We start from the raw sequence: 19,219 nt of genomic DNA, 5'->3' as shown, positions 1-19,219 counted from the left end.
GCGTCCTCCAGGCCCCGATCACATACATACATCACTGTGTGCATCTTGCCTCCTCCAGGCCCCGATCACTTACATACATCACTGTGCGCGTCCTCCAGGCCACAATCACATACATACATCACTGTGCGCGTCCTCCAGGCCCCGATCACATACATACATCACTGTGTGCGTCCTCCAGGCCCCGATCACTTACATACATCACTGTGTGCGTCCTCCAGGCCCCAATCACATACATACATCACTGTGTGTGTCCTCAAGGCCCCAATCACATACATACATCACTGTGTGCGTCCTGCCTCCTCCAGGCCCCGATCACATACATACATCACTGTGTGCGTCCTGCCTCCTCCAGGCCCCGATCACTTACATACATCACTGTGTGCGTCCTCCAGGCCCCAATCACATACATACATCACTGTGTGCGTCCTGCCTCCTCCAGGCCTCGATCACTTACATACATCACTGTGTGCGTCCTCCAGGCCCCGATCACTTACATTCAGCACTGTGTGCGTCCTGCGTCCTCCAGGCCTCGATCACTTACATACATCACTGTGTGCGTCCTCCAGGCCCCGATCACTTACATACATTACTGTGCGCGTCCTGCCTCCTCCAGGCCCCGATCACTTACATACATCACTGTGAGCGTCCTCCAGGCCCCGATCACATACATACATCACTGTGTGCATCTTGCCTCCAGGCCCCGATCACTTACATACATCACTGTGCGCGTCCTCCAGGCCACAATCACATACATACATCACTGTGCGCGTCCTCCAGGCCCCGATCACATACATACATCACTGTGTGCGTCCTCCAGGCCCCGATCACTTACATACATCACTGTGTGCGTCCTCCAGGCCCCAATCACATACATACATCACTGTGTGCGTCCTCCAGGCCCCAATCACATACATACATCACTGTGTGCGTCCTGCCTCCTCCAGGCCCCGATCACATACATACATCACTGTGTGCGTCCTGCCTCCTCCAGGCCCCGATCACTTACATACATCACTGTGTGCGTCCTCCAGGCCCCAATCACATACATACATCACTGTGTGCGTCCTGCCTCCTCCAGGCCTCGATCACTTACATACATCACTGTGTGCGTCCTCCAGGCCCCGATCACTTACATTCAGCACTGTGTGCGTCCTGTTTCCTCCAGGCCCCGATCACATACATACATCACTGTGCGCGTCCTCCAGGCCCCGATCACTTACATACATCACTGTGTGCGTCCTACGGCTCCCGATCACATACATACATCACTATGTGCGTCCTCCGGCTCCCGATCACATACATACATCACTGTGTGCGTCCTACGTCCTACAGGCCCCAATCACTTACATACATCACTGTGCGCGTCCTCCAGGCCCCGATCACTTACATACATCACTATGTGCGTCCTCCGGCTCCCGATCACATACATACATCACTGTGTGCGTCCTTCGTCCTACAGGCCCCGATCACCTACATACATCACTGTGTGCGTCCTCCAGGCCCCGATCACTTACATACATCACTGTGCGCGTCCTCCAGGCCCCGATCACTTACATACATCACTGTGTGCGTCCTCCGGCTCCCGATCACATACATACATCACTGTGTGCGTCCTACAGGCCCCGATCACTTACATACATCACTGTGTGTGTCCTAAGCGCCCAATGAGACTGGGGGAGCACTGACTAGTGATGGAGACTCGGGGGGGGGGGGGGGCGCTGACTGGTGATGGAGACTCGGGGGGACGCTGACTGGTGATGGAGACTCAGGGGACGCTGACTGGTGATGGAGACTGGGGTGGCGCTGACTGGTGATGGAATCTGGGGGGACACTGACTGGTGATGGAGACTTGGGGGGGCACTGACTGCTGATGGAGACTCGGGGGGGGCGCTGACTGGTGATGGAGACTCGGGGGGACGCTGACTGGTGATGGAGACTCGGGGGGACGCTGGGGGGAGGCTGACTGTTGATGGAGACTTGGGGGGACGCTGACTGGTGATGGAGTCGGGGGACGCTGACTGGTGAGGGAGACTCGGGGGGGACGCTGACTGGTGATGGAGACTCGGGGGACGCTGACTGGTGATGGAGACTCGGGGGGGGGGGGCGCTGACTGGTGATGGAGACTCGGGGGGGCGCTAACTGGTGATGGAGACTCGGGGGGACGCTGACTGGTGAGAGAGACTCGGGGGGACGCTGACTGGTGAGGGAGACTCGGGGGGGGGGGGGGCGCTGATTGGTGAGGGAGACTCGGGGGGAAGCTGACTGGTGATGGAGACTCCGGGGGGCGGTGACTGGTGATGGAGACTCGGGGGACGCTGAAAGGTGATGGAGACTCGGGGGGACGCTGACTAGTGATGGAGACTTGGGGGGGACGCTGACTGGTGAGGGAGACTCGGGGGGGCGCTGACTGCTGATGGAGACTTGGGGGACGCTGACTGGTGATGGAGACTCGGGGGGGACGCTGACTGGTGATGGAGACTCGCGGGGACACTGACTGGTGATGGAGACTCGCGGGGACACTGACTGGTGATGGAGACTCGGGGGGACGCTGACTGGTGATGGAGACTCGGGGGGGGGGGGCGCTGATTGGTGAGGGAGACTCGGAGGGAAGCTGACTGGTGATGGAGACTCAGGGGGGCGGTGACTGGTGATGGAGACTCGGGGGGACGCTGTCTGGTGATGGAGACTCGGGGGGACGCTGTCTGGTGATGGAGACTCGGGGGGACGCTGACTGGTGATGTAGACTCAGGGGGACGCTGACTGGTGATGGAGATTCGGGGGGATGCTGACTGGTGAGGGAGACTCGGGGGGACGCTGACTGGTGATGGAGACTCGGGGGGATGGTGACTGGTGAGGGAGACTGGGGGGGACGCTGACTGGTAATGGAAACTTGGGGGCCGCTGACTGGTGATGGAGACTGGGGGGCCGCTGACTGGTGATGGAGACTGGGGGGGCGCTGACTGGTGATGGAGACTGGGGGGCCGCTGACTGGTGAGGGAGACTCGGGGGGATGGTGACTGGTGATGGAGACGGGGGGGGGGATGCTGACTGGTGATTGAGACTTGGGGGCCGCTGACTGGTGATGGAGACTCGGGGGGATGGTGACTGGTGAGGGAGACTGGGGGGGACGCTGACTGGTGATGGAGACTGGGGGGCCGCTGACTGGTGATGGAGACTGGGGGGGCGCTGACTGGTGATGGAGACTGGGGGGCCGCTGACTGGTGAGGGAGACTCGGGGGGATGGTGACTGGTGATGGAGACGGGGGGGATGCTGACTGGTGATTGAGACTTGGGGGCCGCTGACTGGTGATGGAGACTGGGGGGCCGCTGACTGGTGATGGAGACTGGGGGGCCGCTGACTGGTGATGGAGACTGGGGGGCCGCTGACTGGTGATGGAGACTGGGGGGCCGCTGACTGGTGATGGAGACTGGGGGGCCGCTGACTGGTGATGGAGACTGGGGGGCCGCTGACTGGTGATGGAGACTGGGGGGGACACTGAATCTATTTCCTCTCCTCCATGTGAAGAACATAAAGGACCAGATCACATGATCACTGATCTTCTCTAATTGTTCCCATACAGGAGTCTGGGGGTTCATTTCTCCAAGGTCCGTTCTCTCACCCTGGATTCCTGGGAGCCGGAGCTGGTGAAGGTAACCTGTGCCGTGTGTTTGGTGGGGAAGGTAACCTGTGCCGTGTGATCGGTGGGGAAGGTAACCTGTGCCGTGTGATTGGTGGGGAAGGTAACCTGTGCCGTGTGTTTGGTGGGGAAGGTAACCTGGGCCTGTGTGATTGGTGGGGAAGGTAACCTGGGCCCGTGTGATTGGTGGGGAAGGTAACCTGGGCCCATGTGATTGGTGGGAAAGGTAACCTGGGCCCGTGTGATTGGTGGGAAAGGTAACCTGTGTCGTGTGATTGGTGGGGAAGGTAACCTGGGCCAGTGTGATTGGTGGGGAAGGTAACCTGGGCCAGTGTGATTGGTGGGGAAGGTAACCTGGGCCCGTGTGATTGGTGGGGAAGGTAACCTGTGCCGTGTGATTGGTGGGGGAGGTAACCTGGGCCCGTGTGATTGGTGGGGAAGGTAACCTGGGCCCGTGTGATTGGTGGGGAAGGTAACCTGGGCCCGTGTGATTGGTGGGGAAGGTAACCTGGGCCCGTGTGATTGGTGGGGGAGGTAACCTGGGCCCGTGTGATTGGTGGGGAAGGTAACCTGGGCCCGTGTGATTGGTGGGGGAGGTAACCTGGGCCCGTGTGATTGGTGGGGAAGGTAACCTGGGCCTGTGTGATTGGTGGGGAAGGTAACCTGGGCCCGTGTGATTGGTGGGGAAGGTAACCTGGGCCTGTGTGATTGGTGGGGAAGGTAACCTGGGCCCGTGTGATTGGTGGGGGAGGTAACCTGGGCCCGTGTGATTGGTGGGGAAGGTAACCTGTGCCGTGTGATTGGTGGGGAAGGTAACCTGGGCCCATATGATTGGTGGGGAAGGTAACCTGGGCCCGTGTGATTGGTGGGGAAGGTAACCTGGGCCTGTGTGATTGGTGGGGAAGGTAACCTGGGCCCGTGTGATTGGTGGGGAAGGTAACCTGGGCCCGTGTGATTGGTGGGGAAGGTAACCTGGGCCCATGTGATTGGTGGGGGAGGTAACCTGGGCCCGTGTGATTGGTGGGGGAGGTAACCTGGGCCCGTGTGATTGGTGGGGAAGGTAACCTGGGCCCGTGTGATTGGTGGGGAAGGTAACCTGGGCCCGTGTGATTGGTGGGGGAGGTAACCTGGGCCCGTGTGATTGGTGGGGAAGGTAACCTGGGCCCGTGTGATTGGTGGGGAAGGTAACCTGGGCCTGTGTGATTGGTGGGGAAGGTAACCTGGACCTGTGTGATTGGTGAGGAATTGTAATCGGAATGTGGTGCAGCTGCTTTTATGTGACACAAATAAGGGGGGGGGCGGCCGTCAGATGATGCGAATGATTCGGACTGAGTGTGGGATTTAACTTTCAGATTGTGCTACATACAATGCACTTACATGCACCAGGAAGAAGAAGGTGAACTCCGGGGACCTGAGCGGGGAAGTGACACATGCAGGATATCGGGGCATGATCTTAGTGACTCCCCGCACAGCGCATTATACACGGACAATGCACTTACATGCACCAGGAAGAAGAAGGTGAAATCCGGGGACCTGAGCGGGGAAGTGACACATGCAGGATATCGGGGTGCAGGATCTTAGTGACTCCCCGCACAGCGCATTATACACAGACAATGCACTTACATGCACTAGGAAGAAGAAGGTGAACTCCGGGGACCTGAGCGGGGAAGCGACACATGCAGGATATCGGGCGCAGGATCTTAGTCACTGCCCGCACAGCGCATTATACACGGACAATGCACTTACATGCACCAGGAAGAAGAAGGTGAACTCCAGGGACCTGATCGGGGAAGCGACACATGCAGGATATCGGGTGCAGGATCTTAGTGACTCCCCGCACAGCGCATTATACACAGACAATGCACTTACATGCACCAGGAAGAAGAAGGTGAACTCCTGGGACCTGAGTGGGGAAGCGACACATGCAGGATATCGGACGCAGGATCTTAGTGACTCCCCGCACAGCGCATTATACACGGACAATGCGGACTGTGAACTCCAGGGGATTGGTATGTAAATGTGCCCCCCCCTCCCCGCGTGCTCAGTCTGAATCAGTCGGATTGTCCGATGGCCGCCCCCCGATTTCTTTCGCATGTAATCAGCACAGCTGCGCCACAATATCCTGGTAAACACCTGTCACAGCTGTTCAATCCCCGTAAATGGCGGAAAATATGGCGAAAGTGTGATCCGCAGGCCCTTTGTAAATCAGCCCCATAGTCACAGGAGTCTTCCATAGGACTTTGAGGGGCTGTGCTTTGTGATAACGTGGAGACTCTTCTTGTTGTCTATAGTTGATGTGTGAACTTGGAAACAGCACAATCAACAGCATCTACGAGGCTCGGATAGAAGAAATGAACGTCAAGAAGCCAACAACCTCCAGCACACGGTGGGTCACTACCATGACACCAAGGAATGATCCAACTACCAGGAGACTAGGCCCCAAGGAGCAGAGGTCACTAGGTCAGAGTCAGGGGTTCAGTGTACGAAGGTTGGTCATGTGTGGGTTCTTTGTACCCATGCCCAGAGTAACCTATGAGAGGAGGGCTCAGAGGGTGGATCCAGTGGACGCTCTGGGACCACCCCAGATAGGTTTCTCTGGCCATGGGTAGAAAGAGTGGATCCAGTGGATGCTCTGGGACCTCCTCTTATAGGATACTCTGGGGGTGGGTACAAAGGGTGGATCCAGTGTACACTCTGGGACCTCCTCTTATAGGTTACTCTGGGCATGGGTAGAAAGGGCGGATCCAGTGGACGCTCTGGGACCTCCTCTTATAGGTTACTCTGGGCATGGGTACCAAGGGTGGATCCAGTGGACGCTCTGGGACCTCCTCTTATAGGTTACTCTGGGCATGGGTACCAAGGGTGAATCCAGTGGATGCTCTGGGACCTCCTCTTATAGGTTGCTCTGGGCATGGGTAGAAAGGGCGGATCCAGTGGACGCTCTGGGACCTCCTCTTATAGGTTACTCTGGGCATGGGTATCAAGAGTGGATCCAGTGGACGCTCAGGGACCTCCTTTTATAGGTTACTCTGGGCATGGGTACCAAGGGTGGATTAAGTGGATGCTCTGGGACCTCCTCTTATAGGTTACTCTGGGGATGGGTACCAAGGGTGAATCCAGTGGACGCTCTGGGACCTCCTCTTATAGGTTACTCTGGGCATGTGTACAAAGGGTGGATCCAGGAGATGCTCTGGAACCCCCTCTTATAGGTTACTCTGGGCATGGGTACAAAGGTAGGACCCATTGAACACTCTGGGACCTCCTCTTTTAGGTTAATCTGGGCATGGGTACAAAGGGTGGATTCAGTGGACACTCTGGGACCTCCTCTTTTAGGTTACTCTGGGGATGGGTACAAAGGGTGGATCCAGTGGACGCTCTGAGACCTCCTCTTATAGGTTACTTCGGCATGGGTAGAAAGGGCGGATCCAGTGGACGCTCTGGGACCTCCTCTTATAGGTTACTCTGGGCATGGGTACCAAGGGTGGATCCAGTGGACGCTCTGGGACTTCCTCTTATAGGTTACTCTGGTGATGGGTACCAAGGGTGGATCCAGGAGATGCTCTGGAACCCCCTCTTATAGGTTACTCTGGGCATGGGTACAAATGTAGGACCCAGTGAACACTCTGGGACCTCCTCTTTTAGGTTAATCTGGGCATGGGTACCAAGGGTGGATTCAGTGGACACTCTGGGACCTCCTCTTTTAGGTTACTCTGGGGATGGGTACCAAGGGGGGATCCAGTGGACGCTCTGGGTCCTCCTATTTTAGGTTACTCTGGGCATGGGTACAAGGGGTGGATCCAGTGGACGCTCTGGAACCTCCTCTTATAGGTTACTCTGGTGATGGGTACCAAGAGTGGATCCAGTGGACGCTCTGGGACCTCCTCTTATAGGTTACTCTGGGGATTGCTACAAATGGTAGTTTCATTTGACACTCTGGGACCTCCTCTGATAGGTTGCTCTGGTCATCAGTAGAAAGGGTGGATCCAGTGGACGCTCTGGGACCTCCTCTTATAGGTTACTCTGGGCATGGGTACCAAGGGTGAATCCAGTGGATGCTCTGGGACCTCCTCTTATAGGTTGCTCTGGGCATGGGTTGAAAGGGCGGATCCAGTGGACACTCTGGGACCTCCTCTGATAGGTTGCTCTGGTCATCAGTAGAAAGGGTGGATCCAGTGGACGCTCTGGGACCTCCTCTTATAGGTTACTCTGGGCATGGGTACCAAGGGTGAATCCAGTGGATGCTCTGGGACCTCCTCTTTTAGGTTGCTCTGGGCATGGGTAGAAAGGGCGGATCCAGTGGACGCTCTGGGACCTCCTCTTATAGGTTACTCTGGGCATGGGTATCAAGAGTGGATCCAGTGGACGCTCAGGGACCTCCTCTTATAGGTTACTCTGGGCATGGGTACCAAGGGTGGATTAAGTGGATGCTCTGGGACCTCCTCTTATAGGTTACTCTGGGGATGGGTACCAAGGGTGAATCCAGTGGACGCTCTGGGACCTCCTCTTATAGGTTACTCTGGGCATGTGTACAAAGGGTGGATCCAGGAGATGCTCTGGAACCCCCTCTTATAGGTTACTCTGGGCATGGGTACAAAGGTAGGACCCATTGAACACTCTGGGACCTCCTCTTTTAGGTTAATCTGGGCATGGGTACAAAGGGTGGATTCAGTGGAAACTCTGGGACCTCCTCTTTTAGGTTACTCTGGGGATGGGTACAAAGGGTGGATCCAGTGGACGCTCTGAGACCTCCTCTTATAGGTTACTTCGGGCATGGGTAGAAAGGGCGGATCCAGTGGACGCTCTGGGACCTCCTCTTATAGGTTACTCTGGGGGTTGGTACCAAGGGTGGATCCAGTGGACACTCTAGGACCTCCTCTTATAGGTTACTATGGGGATGGGTACCAAGGGTGGATTAAGTGGACGCTCTGGGACCTTCTCTTAAAGGTTCCTCTAGGCATGAGTACCAAGGGTGGATCCGGTGGACCCCCTGGCACCTCCCATGGTAGGTTCCTTTGGTCATGGGTACCATAGGTAGATCCAGTGGACGCTTTGGGACTTCCTCTTATAGGTTACTCTGGGGATGAGTACCAAGGGTGGATCCAGTGGACACTCTTGGACCTCCTCTGATAGGTTGCTCTGGCCATGGGTAGAAAGGGTGGATCCAGTGGACACTCTGGGACCTCCTCTTATAGGTAACTCTGGGCATGGGTACAAAGGGTGGATCCAGTAGATGCTCTGGGTCCTCCTCTTATAGGTTACTCTGGGCATGGGTACAAAGGGTGGATTCAGTGGACACTCTGGGACCTCCTCTTTTAGGTTAATCTGGGCATGGGTACCAAGGGTGGATTCAGTGGACACTCTGGGACCTCCTCTTTTAGGTTACTCTGGGGATGGGTACCAAGGGGGGATCCAGTGGACGCTCTGGGTCCTCCTATTTTAGGTTACTCTGGGCATGGGTACAAGGGGTGGATCCAGTGGACGCTCTGGAACCTCCTCTTATAGGTTACTCTGGTGATGGGTACCAAGAGTGGATCCAGTGGACGCTCTGGGACCTCCTCTTATAGGTTACTCTGGGGATTGCTACAAATGGTAGTTTCATTTGACACTCTGGGACCTCCTCTGATAGGTTGCTCTGGTCATCAGTAGAAAGGGTGGATCCAGTGGACGCTCTGGGACCTCCTCTTATAGGTTACTCTGGGCATGGGTACCAAGGGTGAATCCAGTGGATGCTCTGGGACCTCCTCTTATAGGTTGCTCTGGGCATGGGTAGAAAGGGCGGATCCAGTGGACACTCTGGGACCTCCTCTGATAGGTTGCTCTGGTCATCAGTAGAAAGGGTGGATCCAGTGGACGCTCTGGGACCTCCTCTTATAGGTTACTCTGGGCATGGGTACCAAGGGTGAATCCAGTGGATGCTCTGGGACCTCCTCTTTTAGGTTGCTCTGGGCATGGGTAGAAAGGGCGGATCCAGTGGACGCTCTGGGACCTCCTCTTATAGGTTACTCTGGGCATGGGTATCAAGAGTGGATCCAGTGGACGCTCAGGGACCTCCTCTTATAGGTTACTCTGGGCATGGGTACCAAGGGTGGATTAAGTGGATGCTCTGGGACCTCCTCTTATAGGTTACTCTGGGGATGGGTACCAAGGGTGAATCCAGTGGACGCTCTGGGACCTCCTCTTATAGGTTACTCTGGGCATGTGTACAAAGGGTGGATCCAGGAGATGCTCTGGAACCCCCTCTTATAGGTTACTCTGGGCATGGGTACAAAGGTAGGACCCATTGAACACTCTGGGACCTCCTCTTTTAGGTTAATCTGGGCATGGGTACAAAGGGTGGATTCAGTGGAAACTCTGGGACCTCCTCTTTTAGGTTACTCTGGGGATGGGTACAAAGGGTGGATCCAGTGGACGCTCTGAGACCTCCTCTTATAGGTTACTTCGGGCATGGGTAGAAAGGGCGGATCCAGTGGACGCTCTGGGACCTCCTCTTATAGGTTACTCTGGGGGTTGGTACCAAGGGTGGATCCAGTGGACACTCTAGGACCTCCTCTTATAGGTTACTATGGGGATGGGTACCAAGGGTGGATTAAGTGGACGCTCTGGGACCTTCTCTTAAAGGTTCCTCTAGGCATGAGTACCAAGGGTGGATCCGGTGGACCCCCTGGCACCTCCCATGGTAGGTTCCTTTGGTCATGGGTACCATAGGTAGATCCAGTGGACGCTTTGGGACTTCCTCTTATAGGTTACTCTGGGGATGAGTACCAAGGGTGGATCCAGTGGACACTCTTGGACCTCCTCTGATAGGTTGCTCTGGCCATGGGTAGAAAGGGTGGATCCAGTGGACACTCTGGGACCTCCTCTTATAGGTAACTCTGGGCATGGGTACAAAGGGTGGATCCAGTAGATGCTCTGGGTCCTCCTCTTATAGGTTACTCTGGGCATGGGTACAAAGGGTGGATTCAGTGGACACTCTGGGACCTCCTCTTTTAGGTTAATCTGGGCATGGGTACCAAGGGTGGATTCAGTGGACACTCTGGGACCTCCTCTTTTAGGTTACTCTGGGGATGGGTACCAAGGGGGGATCCAGTGGACGCTCTGGGTCCTCCTATTTTAGGTTACTCTGGGCATGGGTACAAGGGGTGGATCCAGTGGACGCTCTGGAACCTCCTCTTATAGGTTACTCTGGTGATGGGTACCAAGAGTGGATCCAGTGGACGCTCTGGGACCTCCTCTTATAGGTTACTCTGGGGATTGCTACAAATGGTAGTTTCATTTGACACTCTGGGACCTCCTCTGATAGGTTGCTCTGGTCATCAGTAGAAAGGGTGGATCCAGTGGACGCTCTGGGACCTCCTCTTATAGGTTACTCTGGGCATGGGTACCAAGGGTGAATCCAGTGGATGCTCTGGGACCTCCTCTTATAGGTTGCTCTGGGCATGGGTAGAAAGGGCGGATCCAGTGGACACTCTGGGACCTCCTCTGATAGGTTGCTCTGGTCATCAGTAGAAAGGGTGGATCCAGTGGACGCTCTGGGACCTCCTCTTATAGGTTACTCTGGGCATGGGTACCAAGGGTGAATCCAGTGGATGCTCTGGGACCTCCTCTTTTAGGTTGCTCTGGGCATGGGTAGAAAGGGCGGATCCAGTGGACGCTCTGGGACCTCCTCTTATAGGTTACTCTGGGCATGGGTATCAAGAGTGGATCCAGTGGACGCTCAGGGACCTCCTCTTATAGGTTACTCTGGGCATGGGTACCAAGGGTGGATTAAGTGGATGCTCTGGGACCTCCTCTTATAGGTTACTCTGGGGATGGGTACCAAGGGTGAATCCAGTGGACGCTCTGGGACCTCCTCTTATAGGTTACTCTGGGCATGTGTACAAAGGGTGGATCCAGGAGATGCTCTGGAACCCCCTCTTATAGGTTACTCTGGGCATGGGTACAAAGGTAGGACCCATTGAACACTCTGGGACCTCCTCTTTTAGGTTAATCTGGGCATGGGTACAAAGGGTGGATTCAGTGGAAACTCTGGGACCTCCTCTTTTAGGTTACTCTGGGGATGGGTACAAAGGGTGGATCCAGTGGACGCTCTGAGACCTCCTCTTATAGGTTACTTCGGGCATGGGTAGAAAGGGCGGATCCAGTGGACGCTCTGGGACCTCCTCTTATAGGTTACTCTGGGGGTTGGTACCAAGGGTGGATCCAGTGGACACTCTAGGACCTCCTCTTATAGGTTACTATGGGGATGGGTACCAAGGGTGGATTAAGTGGACGCTCTGGGACCTTCTCTTAAAGGTTCCTCTAGGCATGAGTACCAAGGGTGGATCCGGTGGACCCCCTGGCACCTCCCATGGTAGGTTCCTTTGGTCATGGGTACCATAGGTAGATCCAGTGGACGCTTTGGGACTTCCTCTTATAGGTTACTCTGGGGATGAGTACCAAGGGTGGATCCAGTGGACACTCTTGGACCTCCTCTGATAGGTTGCTCTGGCCATGGGTAGAAAGGGTGGATCCAGTGGACACTCTGGGACCTCCTCTTATAGGTAACTCTGGGCATGGGTACAAAGGGTGGATCCAGTAGATGCTCTGGGTCCTCCTCTTATAGGTTACTCTGGGCATGGGTACAAAGGGTGGATTCAGTGGACACTCTGGGACCTCCTCTTTTAGGTTAATCTGGGCATGGGTACCAAGGGTGGATTCAGTGGACACTCTGGGACCTCCTCTTTTAGGTTACTCTGGGGATGGGTACCAAGGGGGGATCCAGTGGACGCTCTGGGTCCTCCTATTTTAGGTTACTCTGGGCATGGGTACAAGGGGTGGATCCAGTGGACGCTCTGGAACCTCCTCTTATAGGTTACTCTGGTGATGGGTACCAAGAGTGGATCCAGTGGACGCTCTGGGACCTCCTCTTATAGGTTACTCTGGGGATTGCTACAAATGGTAGTTTCATTTGACACTCTGGGACCTCCTCTGATAGGTTGCTCTGGTCATCAGTAGAAAGGGTGGATCCAGTGGACGCTCTGGGACCTCCTCTTATAGGTTACTCTGGGCATGGGTACCAAGGGTGAATCCAGTGGATGCTCTGGGACCTCCTCTTATAGGTTGCTCTGGGCATGGGTAGAAAGGGCGGATCCAGTGGACACTCTGGGACCTCCTCTGATAGGTTGCTCTGGTCATCAGTAGAAAGGGTGGATCCAGTGGACGCTCTGGGACCTCCTCTTATAGGTTACTCTGGGCATGGGTACCAAGGGTGAATCCAGTGGATGCTCTGGGACCTCCTCTTTTAGGTTGCTCTGGGCATGGGTAGAAAGGGCGGATCCAGTGGATGCTCTGGGACCTCCTCTTATAGGTTACTCTGGGCATGGGTATCAAGAGTGGATCCAGTGGACGCTCAGGGACCTCCTCTTATAGGTTACTCTGGGCATGGGTACCAAGGGTGGATTAAGTGGATGCTCTGGGACCTCCTCTTATAGGTTACTCTGGGGATGGGTACCAAGGGTGAATCCAGTGGACGCTCTGGGACCTCCTCTTATAGGTTACTCTGGGCATGTGTACAAAGGGTGGATCCAGGAGATGCTCTGGAACCCCCTCTTATAGGTTACTCTGGGCATGGGTACAAAGGTAGGACCCATTGAACACTCTGGGACCTCCTCTTTTAGGTTAATCTGGGCATGGGTACAAAGGGTGGATTCAGTGGAAACTCTGGGACCTCCTCTTTTAGGTTACTCTGGGGATGGGTACAAAGGGTGGATCCAGTGGACGCTCTGAGACCTCCTCTTATAGGTTACTTCGGGCATGGGTAGAAAGGGCGGATCCAGTGGACGCTCTGGGACCTCCTCTTATAGGTTACTCTGGGGGTTGGTACCAAGGGTGGATCCAGTGGACACTCTAGGACCTCCTCTTATAGGTTACTATGGGGATGGGTACCAAGGGTGGATTAAGTGGACGCTCTGGGACCTTCTCTTAAAGGTTCCTCTAGGCATGAGTACCAAGGGTGGATCCGGTGGACCCCCTGGCACCTCCCATGGTAGGTTCCTTTGGTCATGGGTACCATAGGTAGATCCAGTGGACGCTTTGGGACTTCCTCTTATAGGTTACTCTGGGGATGAGTACCAAGGGTGGATCCAGTGGACACTCTTGGACCTCCTCTGATAGGTTGCTCTGGCCATGGGTAGAAAGGGTGGATCCAGTGGACACTCTGGGACCTCCTCTTATAGGTAACTCTGGGCATGGGTACAAAGGGTGGATCCAGTAGATGCTCTGGGTCCTCCTCTTATAGGTTACTCTGGGCATGGGTACAAAGGGTGGATTCAGTGGACACTCTGGGACCTCCTCTTTTAGGTTACACTGGGCATGGGTACAAAGGGTGGATTCAGTGGACACTCTGGGACCTCCTCTTTTAGGTTACTCTGGGGATGGGTACCAAGGGTGAATCCAGTGGACGCTCTGGGACCACCTATTTTAGGTTACTCTGGGCATTGGTACAAAGGGTGGATCCAGTGGACGCTCTTGGACCTCCTCTTATAGGTCACTCTGGTGATGGGTACCAAGGGTGGATACGGTGGATGCTCTGGGACCTCCTCTTTTAGGTTACACTGGGCACGGGTACAAAGGGTGGATTCAGTGGACACTCTGGGACCTCCTCTTTTAGGTTACTCTGGGGATGGGTTCCAAGGGTAGATTCAGTTGACACTCTGGGACCTCCTCTGATAGGTTGCTCTGGTCATCACTAGAAAGGGTGGATCCAGTGGATGCTCTGGGACCTCCTCTTATAGGTTACTCTAGGCATGGGTAGAGAGGGTGGATCCAATGGACGCTCTGGGACCTCCTCTTATAGGTTACTCTGGGCATGGGTAGAAAGGGAGGATCCAGTGGACGCTCTGGGACCTCCTCTTATAGGTTACTCTGGGCATGGGTAGAAAGGGTGCATCCAGTGGATGCTCTGGGACCTCCTCTTATAGGTTACTCTGGGCATGGGTAGAAAGGGAGGATCCAGTGGACGCTCTGGGACCTCCTCTTATAGGTTACTCTGGGGATGGGTACCAAGGGTGAATCCAGTGGACGCTCTGGGACCTCCTCTTATAGGATACTCTGGGCATGGGTAGAAAGGGAGGATCCAGTGGACACTCTGGGACCTCCTCTTATAGGTTACTTTGGGCATGGGTAGAAAGGGTGGATCCAATGGACGCTCTGGGACGTCCTCTTATAGGTTACTCTGGGGATGGGTACCAAGGGTGGATCCAGTGGACGCTCTGGGACCTCCTCTTATAGGTTACTCTGGGCATGGGTACCAAGGGTGGATTAAGTGGATGCTCTGGGACCTCCTCTTATAGGTTACTCTGGGGATTTCTACCAAGGGTGGATCCAGTGGACGCTCTGGGACCTCCTCTTATAGGTAACTCTGGGCATGGGTAGAAAGGGAGGATCCAGTGGACGCTCTGGGACCTCCTCTTATAGGTTACTCTGGCGATTGCTACCAAGGGTGGATCCAATGGATGCTTTGGGACCTCCTCTTATAGGTTACTCTGGGGGTTGGTACCAAGGGTGGATCCAGTGGACACTCTAGGACCTCCTCTTATAGGTTATTATGGGTACCAAGGGTGAATCCAGTGGACGCTCTGGGACCACCTATTTTAGGTTACTCTGGGCATTGGTACAAAGGGTGGATCCAGTGGACGCTCTTGGACCTCCTCTTATAGGTCACTCTGGTGATGGGTACCAAGGGTGGATACGGTGGATGCTCTGGGACCTCCTCTTTTAGGTTACACTGGGCATGGGTACAAAGGGTGGATTCAGTGGACACTCTGGGACCTCCTCTTTTAGGTTACTCTGGGGATGGGTTCCAAGGGTGGATTCAGTTGACACTCTGGGACCTCCTCTGATAGGTTGCTCTGGTCATCAGTAGAAAGGGTGGATCCAGTGGACGCTCTGGGACCTCCTCTTATAGGTTACTCTGGGCATGGGTAGAAAGGGAGGATCCAGTGGACGCTCTGGGACCTCCTCTTATAGGTTACTCTGGGCATGGGTAGAAAGGGTGCTTCCAGTGGACGCTCTGGGACCTCCTCTTATAGGTTACTCTGGGCATGGGTAGAAAGGGAGGATCCAGTGGACACTCTGGGACCTCCTCTTATAGATTACTCTGGGGATTGCTACCAAGGGTGGATCCAATGGATGCTTTGGGACCTCCTCTTATAGGTTACTCTGGGGGTTGGTACCAAGGGTGGATCCAGTGGACACTCTAGGACCTACTCTTATAGGTTATTATGGGGATGGGTACCAAGGGTGGATTAAGTGGACGCTCTGGGACCTCCTCTTAAAGGTTCCTCTTGGCATGAGTACCAAGGGAGGATCCGGTGGACCCCCTGGCACCTCCCATGGTAGGTTCCTTTGGTGATGGGTACCAAGGGTGGATCCAGTGGATGCTCTGGGACCTCCTATATTAGGTTACTCTGGTGATGGGTACAAAGGGTGGATTCGGTGGATGCTCTGGGACCTCCTCTTATAGGTTACTCTGGGCATGGGTACAAAGGATTGATTCAGTGGACACTCTGGGACCTACTCTTTTAGGTTACTCTGGGGATGGGTACCAAGGGTGAATCCAGTGGACGCTCTGGGACCTCCTATTTTAGGTTACTCTGGGCATGGGTACAAAGGGTGGATCCTGTGGATGCTCTGGGACCTCCTCTTATAGGTTACTTTGGGCATGGGTACAAAGGGTGGATCCAGTGGACACTCTGGAACTTCCTCTTATAGGTTACTCTGGGGATGGGTACCAAGGGTGGATTCAGTGGACGCTCTGGGACCTCCTCTTATAGGTTATTATGTGGATGGCTACAAATGGTAGATTCAGTTGACACTCTGGGACCTCCTCTGATAGGTTGCTCTGGTCATCAGTAGAAAGGGTGGATCCAGTGGACGCTCTGGGACCTCCTCTTATAGGTTACTCTAGGCATGCGTAAAGAGGGTGGATCCAATGGATGCTCTGGGACCTCCTCTTATAGGTTACTCTGGGCATGAGTAAAAAGGGTGAATCCAGTGGACGCTCTGTGACCCCCTGTTATAGGTTACTCTGGGCATGGGTAGAAACGACAGATCCAGTGGACGCTCTGGGACCTCCTCTTATAGGTTACTCTGGGCATGGGTAGAAAGGGAGGATCCAGTGGACGCTCTGGGACCTCCTCTTATAGGTTACTCTGGGGATGGGTACCAAGGGTGAATCCAGTGGACGCTCTGGGACCTCCTCTTATAGGTTACTCTGGGCATGGGTAGAAAGGGCGGATCCAGTGGACGCTCTGGGACCTCCTCTTATTGGTTACTCTGGGGATGGGTAAGAAGGGTGAATCCAGTGGACGTTCTGGGACCTCCTCTTATAGGTGACTCTGGGCATGGGTAGAAAGGGCGGATCCAGTGGATGCACTGAGACCTCCTCTTATAGGTTACTCTGGTGATGGGTACCAAGGGGGAATCCAGTGGACGCTCTGGGACCTCCTCTTATAGGTTACTCCGGGCATGGGTAGAAAGGGCGGATCCAGTGGACGCTCTGGGACCTCCTCTTATAGGTTACTCTGGGGATGGGTACCAAGGGTGGATCCAATGGATGCTTTGGGACCTCCTCTTATAGGTTACTCTGGGGGTTGGTACCAAGGGTGAATCCAGTGGACACTCTAGGACCTCCTCTTATAGGTTACTATGGGGATGGGTACCAAGGGTGTATTAAGAGGACGCTTTGGGACCTCCTTCTAAAGGTTCCTCTGGGCATGAGTACCAAGGGTGGATCCGGTGGACCCCCTGGCACCTCCCATGGTAGGTTCCTTTGGTGATGGGTACCAAGGGTGGATCCAGTGGACGCTCTTGGACCACCTATTTTAGGTTACTCTGGGCATCGTACAAAGGGTGGATTCAGTGGACACTCTTGGACCTCCTCTTATAGGTCACTCTGGTGATGGGTACAAAGGGTGGATCCGGTGGATGCTCTGGGACCTCCTCTTTTAGGTTACTCTAGGCATGGGTACAAATGCTGGATTCAGTGGACACTCTGGGACCTCCTTGTCAGCACCCGTCCAGCAAACGCGCAACCACAACCAGGCTTGGCGCTAGCTGTCAGACTACGTAAGTGATGGCGAACTCACCCTGCGACGTCCCTGCGGGCTAAGGCCCTGCCTAAAGCAGATAAACCGCCCTGATAAGGGCGAACCCACTATCAGGAACCTAACTGACGGTCCCTGAGTGACCCTACAACAGGACAGGGGACACTTACTTCGTCTGGCAGCTGCTGGATGGTGGAGCGGACAGGTAACGGAAATACAGGTATAGACCAGTGTACATACTGGTACACAGAATACAAACGCAGGACTGAACAGGAAACCGGAATACAGGAATAGACCAGTGATCACACTGGTGCACAGAATACAGACACAGGACAGAACAGGAAACCGGAATACAGGAATAGACCAGTGATCACACTGGTGCACAGAATACAGGACTTCAGGCAGATAATCACAGGTCAGAGCCAGATACAGATAGGATATACACAGGTCAGGTCAAGATCAAACGGGTAATATACAGGTCAGGTCAAGCAGATATACACAGGTCAGGTACAGATACAGGTACAAGGCAGGATAAACAGAGACAGGTAAAACTGAGCTCAATACACAGATAGGACAAGACTAAAAATAAACCAGCAAGCCTGATGGATACAGGTACAGACGGGATATACACAGGTCAGGTCAAGATCAAACGGGTAATATACAGGTCAGGTCAAGCAGATATACACAGGTCAGGTACAGATACAGGTACAAGGCAGGATAAACAGAGACAGGTAAAACTGAGCTCGCTACACAGATAGGACAAGACTAAAATTAACCAGCAAGCCTGATGGATACAGGTACAGGAGGGATATACACAGGTCAGACTCAAAATAACCAGCAAGGTATGATGGGAATGGGCAGGTATTTAAAGCCGATCCCGGACACGCCTCCAGTAGCACACTGGAGGAACTGTCCATCAGGCTAGTAAGCCTTGCTGGGCAGGACAGAAATGCAAGGAGCAGGGTGTGGCTCAGTTAATCCAAACACAAGAATTAAGCCACAGTTCACACACAAATACACCATGTATTCCGCCAACTGCGGATAGAGGAACATTCAGGCACCGACGTTACACTCCTCTTTTAGGTTACTCTGGGGATGGGTACCAAGGGTGAATCCAGTGGACGCTCTGGGACCTCCTATTTTAGGTTACTCTGGGCATGGGTACAAAGGGTGGATCCTGTGGATGCTCTGGGACCTCCTCTTATAGGTTACTTTGGGCATGGGTACAAAGGGTGGATCCAGTGGACACTCTGGAACTTCCTCTTATAGGTTACTCTGGGGATGGGTACTAAGGGTGGATCCAGTGGACGCTCTGGGACCTCCTCTTATAGGTTATTCTGGGGATGGCTACAAATGGTAGATTCAGTTGACACTCTGGGACCTCCTCTGATAGGTTGCTCTGGTCATCAGTAAAAAGGGTGGATCCAGTGGACGCTCTGGGACCTCCTCTTATAGGTTACTCTGGGCATAAGTAAAAAGGGTGAATCCAGTGGACAC

The 19,219-nt window shown here is 54.4% G+C and overlaps 1 protein-coding gene across 1 annotated transcript in view; it reads left to right on the top strand.

Annotated features, from left to right (window-relative positions):
* ACAP1 (ArfGAP with coiled-coil, ankyrin repeat and PH domains 1) overlaps positions 1–19,219 on the top strand; it is a 203,771-nt gene that overhangs the window by 135,946 nt on the left and 48,606 nt on the right. Inside the window, exons 13-14 of the mRNA XM_072150122.1 lie at positions 3,582–3,651; positions 5,930–6,024. Coding sequence (XP_072006223.1) covers positions 3,582–3,651; positions 5,930–6,024 — 165 coding nt within the window. The remainder of the gene's footprint in view (positions 1–3,581; positions 3,652–5,929; positions 6,025–19,219) is intronic.

This window comes from Engystomops pustulosus, chromosome 4 (assembly GCF_040894005.1).
Source record: "Engystomops pustulosus chromosome 4, aEngPut4.maternal, whole genome shotgun sequence".
NCBI classification, from domain to species: domain Eukaryota; kingdom Metazoa; phylum Chordata; class Amphibia; order Anura; family Leptodactylidae; genus Engystomops; species Engystomops pustulosus.
The sequence above is the reverse complement of the archived record's forward strand: the minus strand, read 5'-3'. Positions and strand labels throughout refer to the sequence as shown.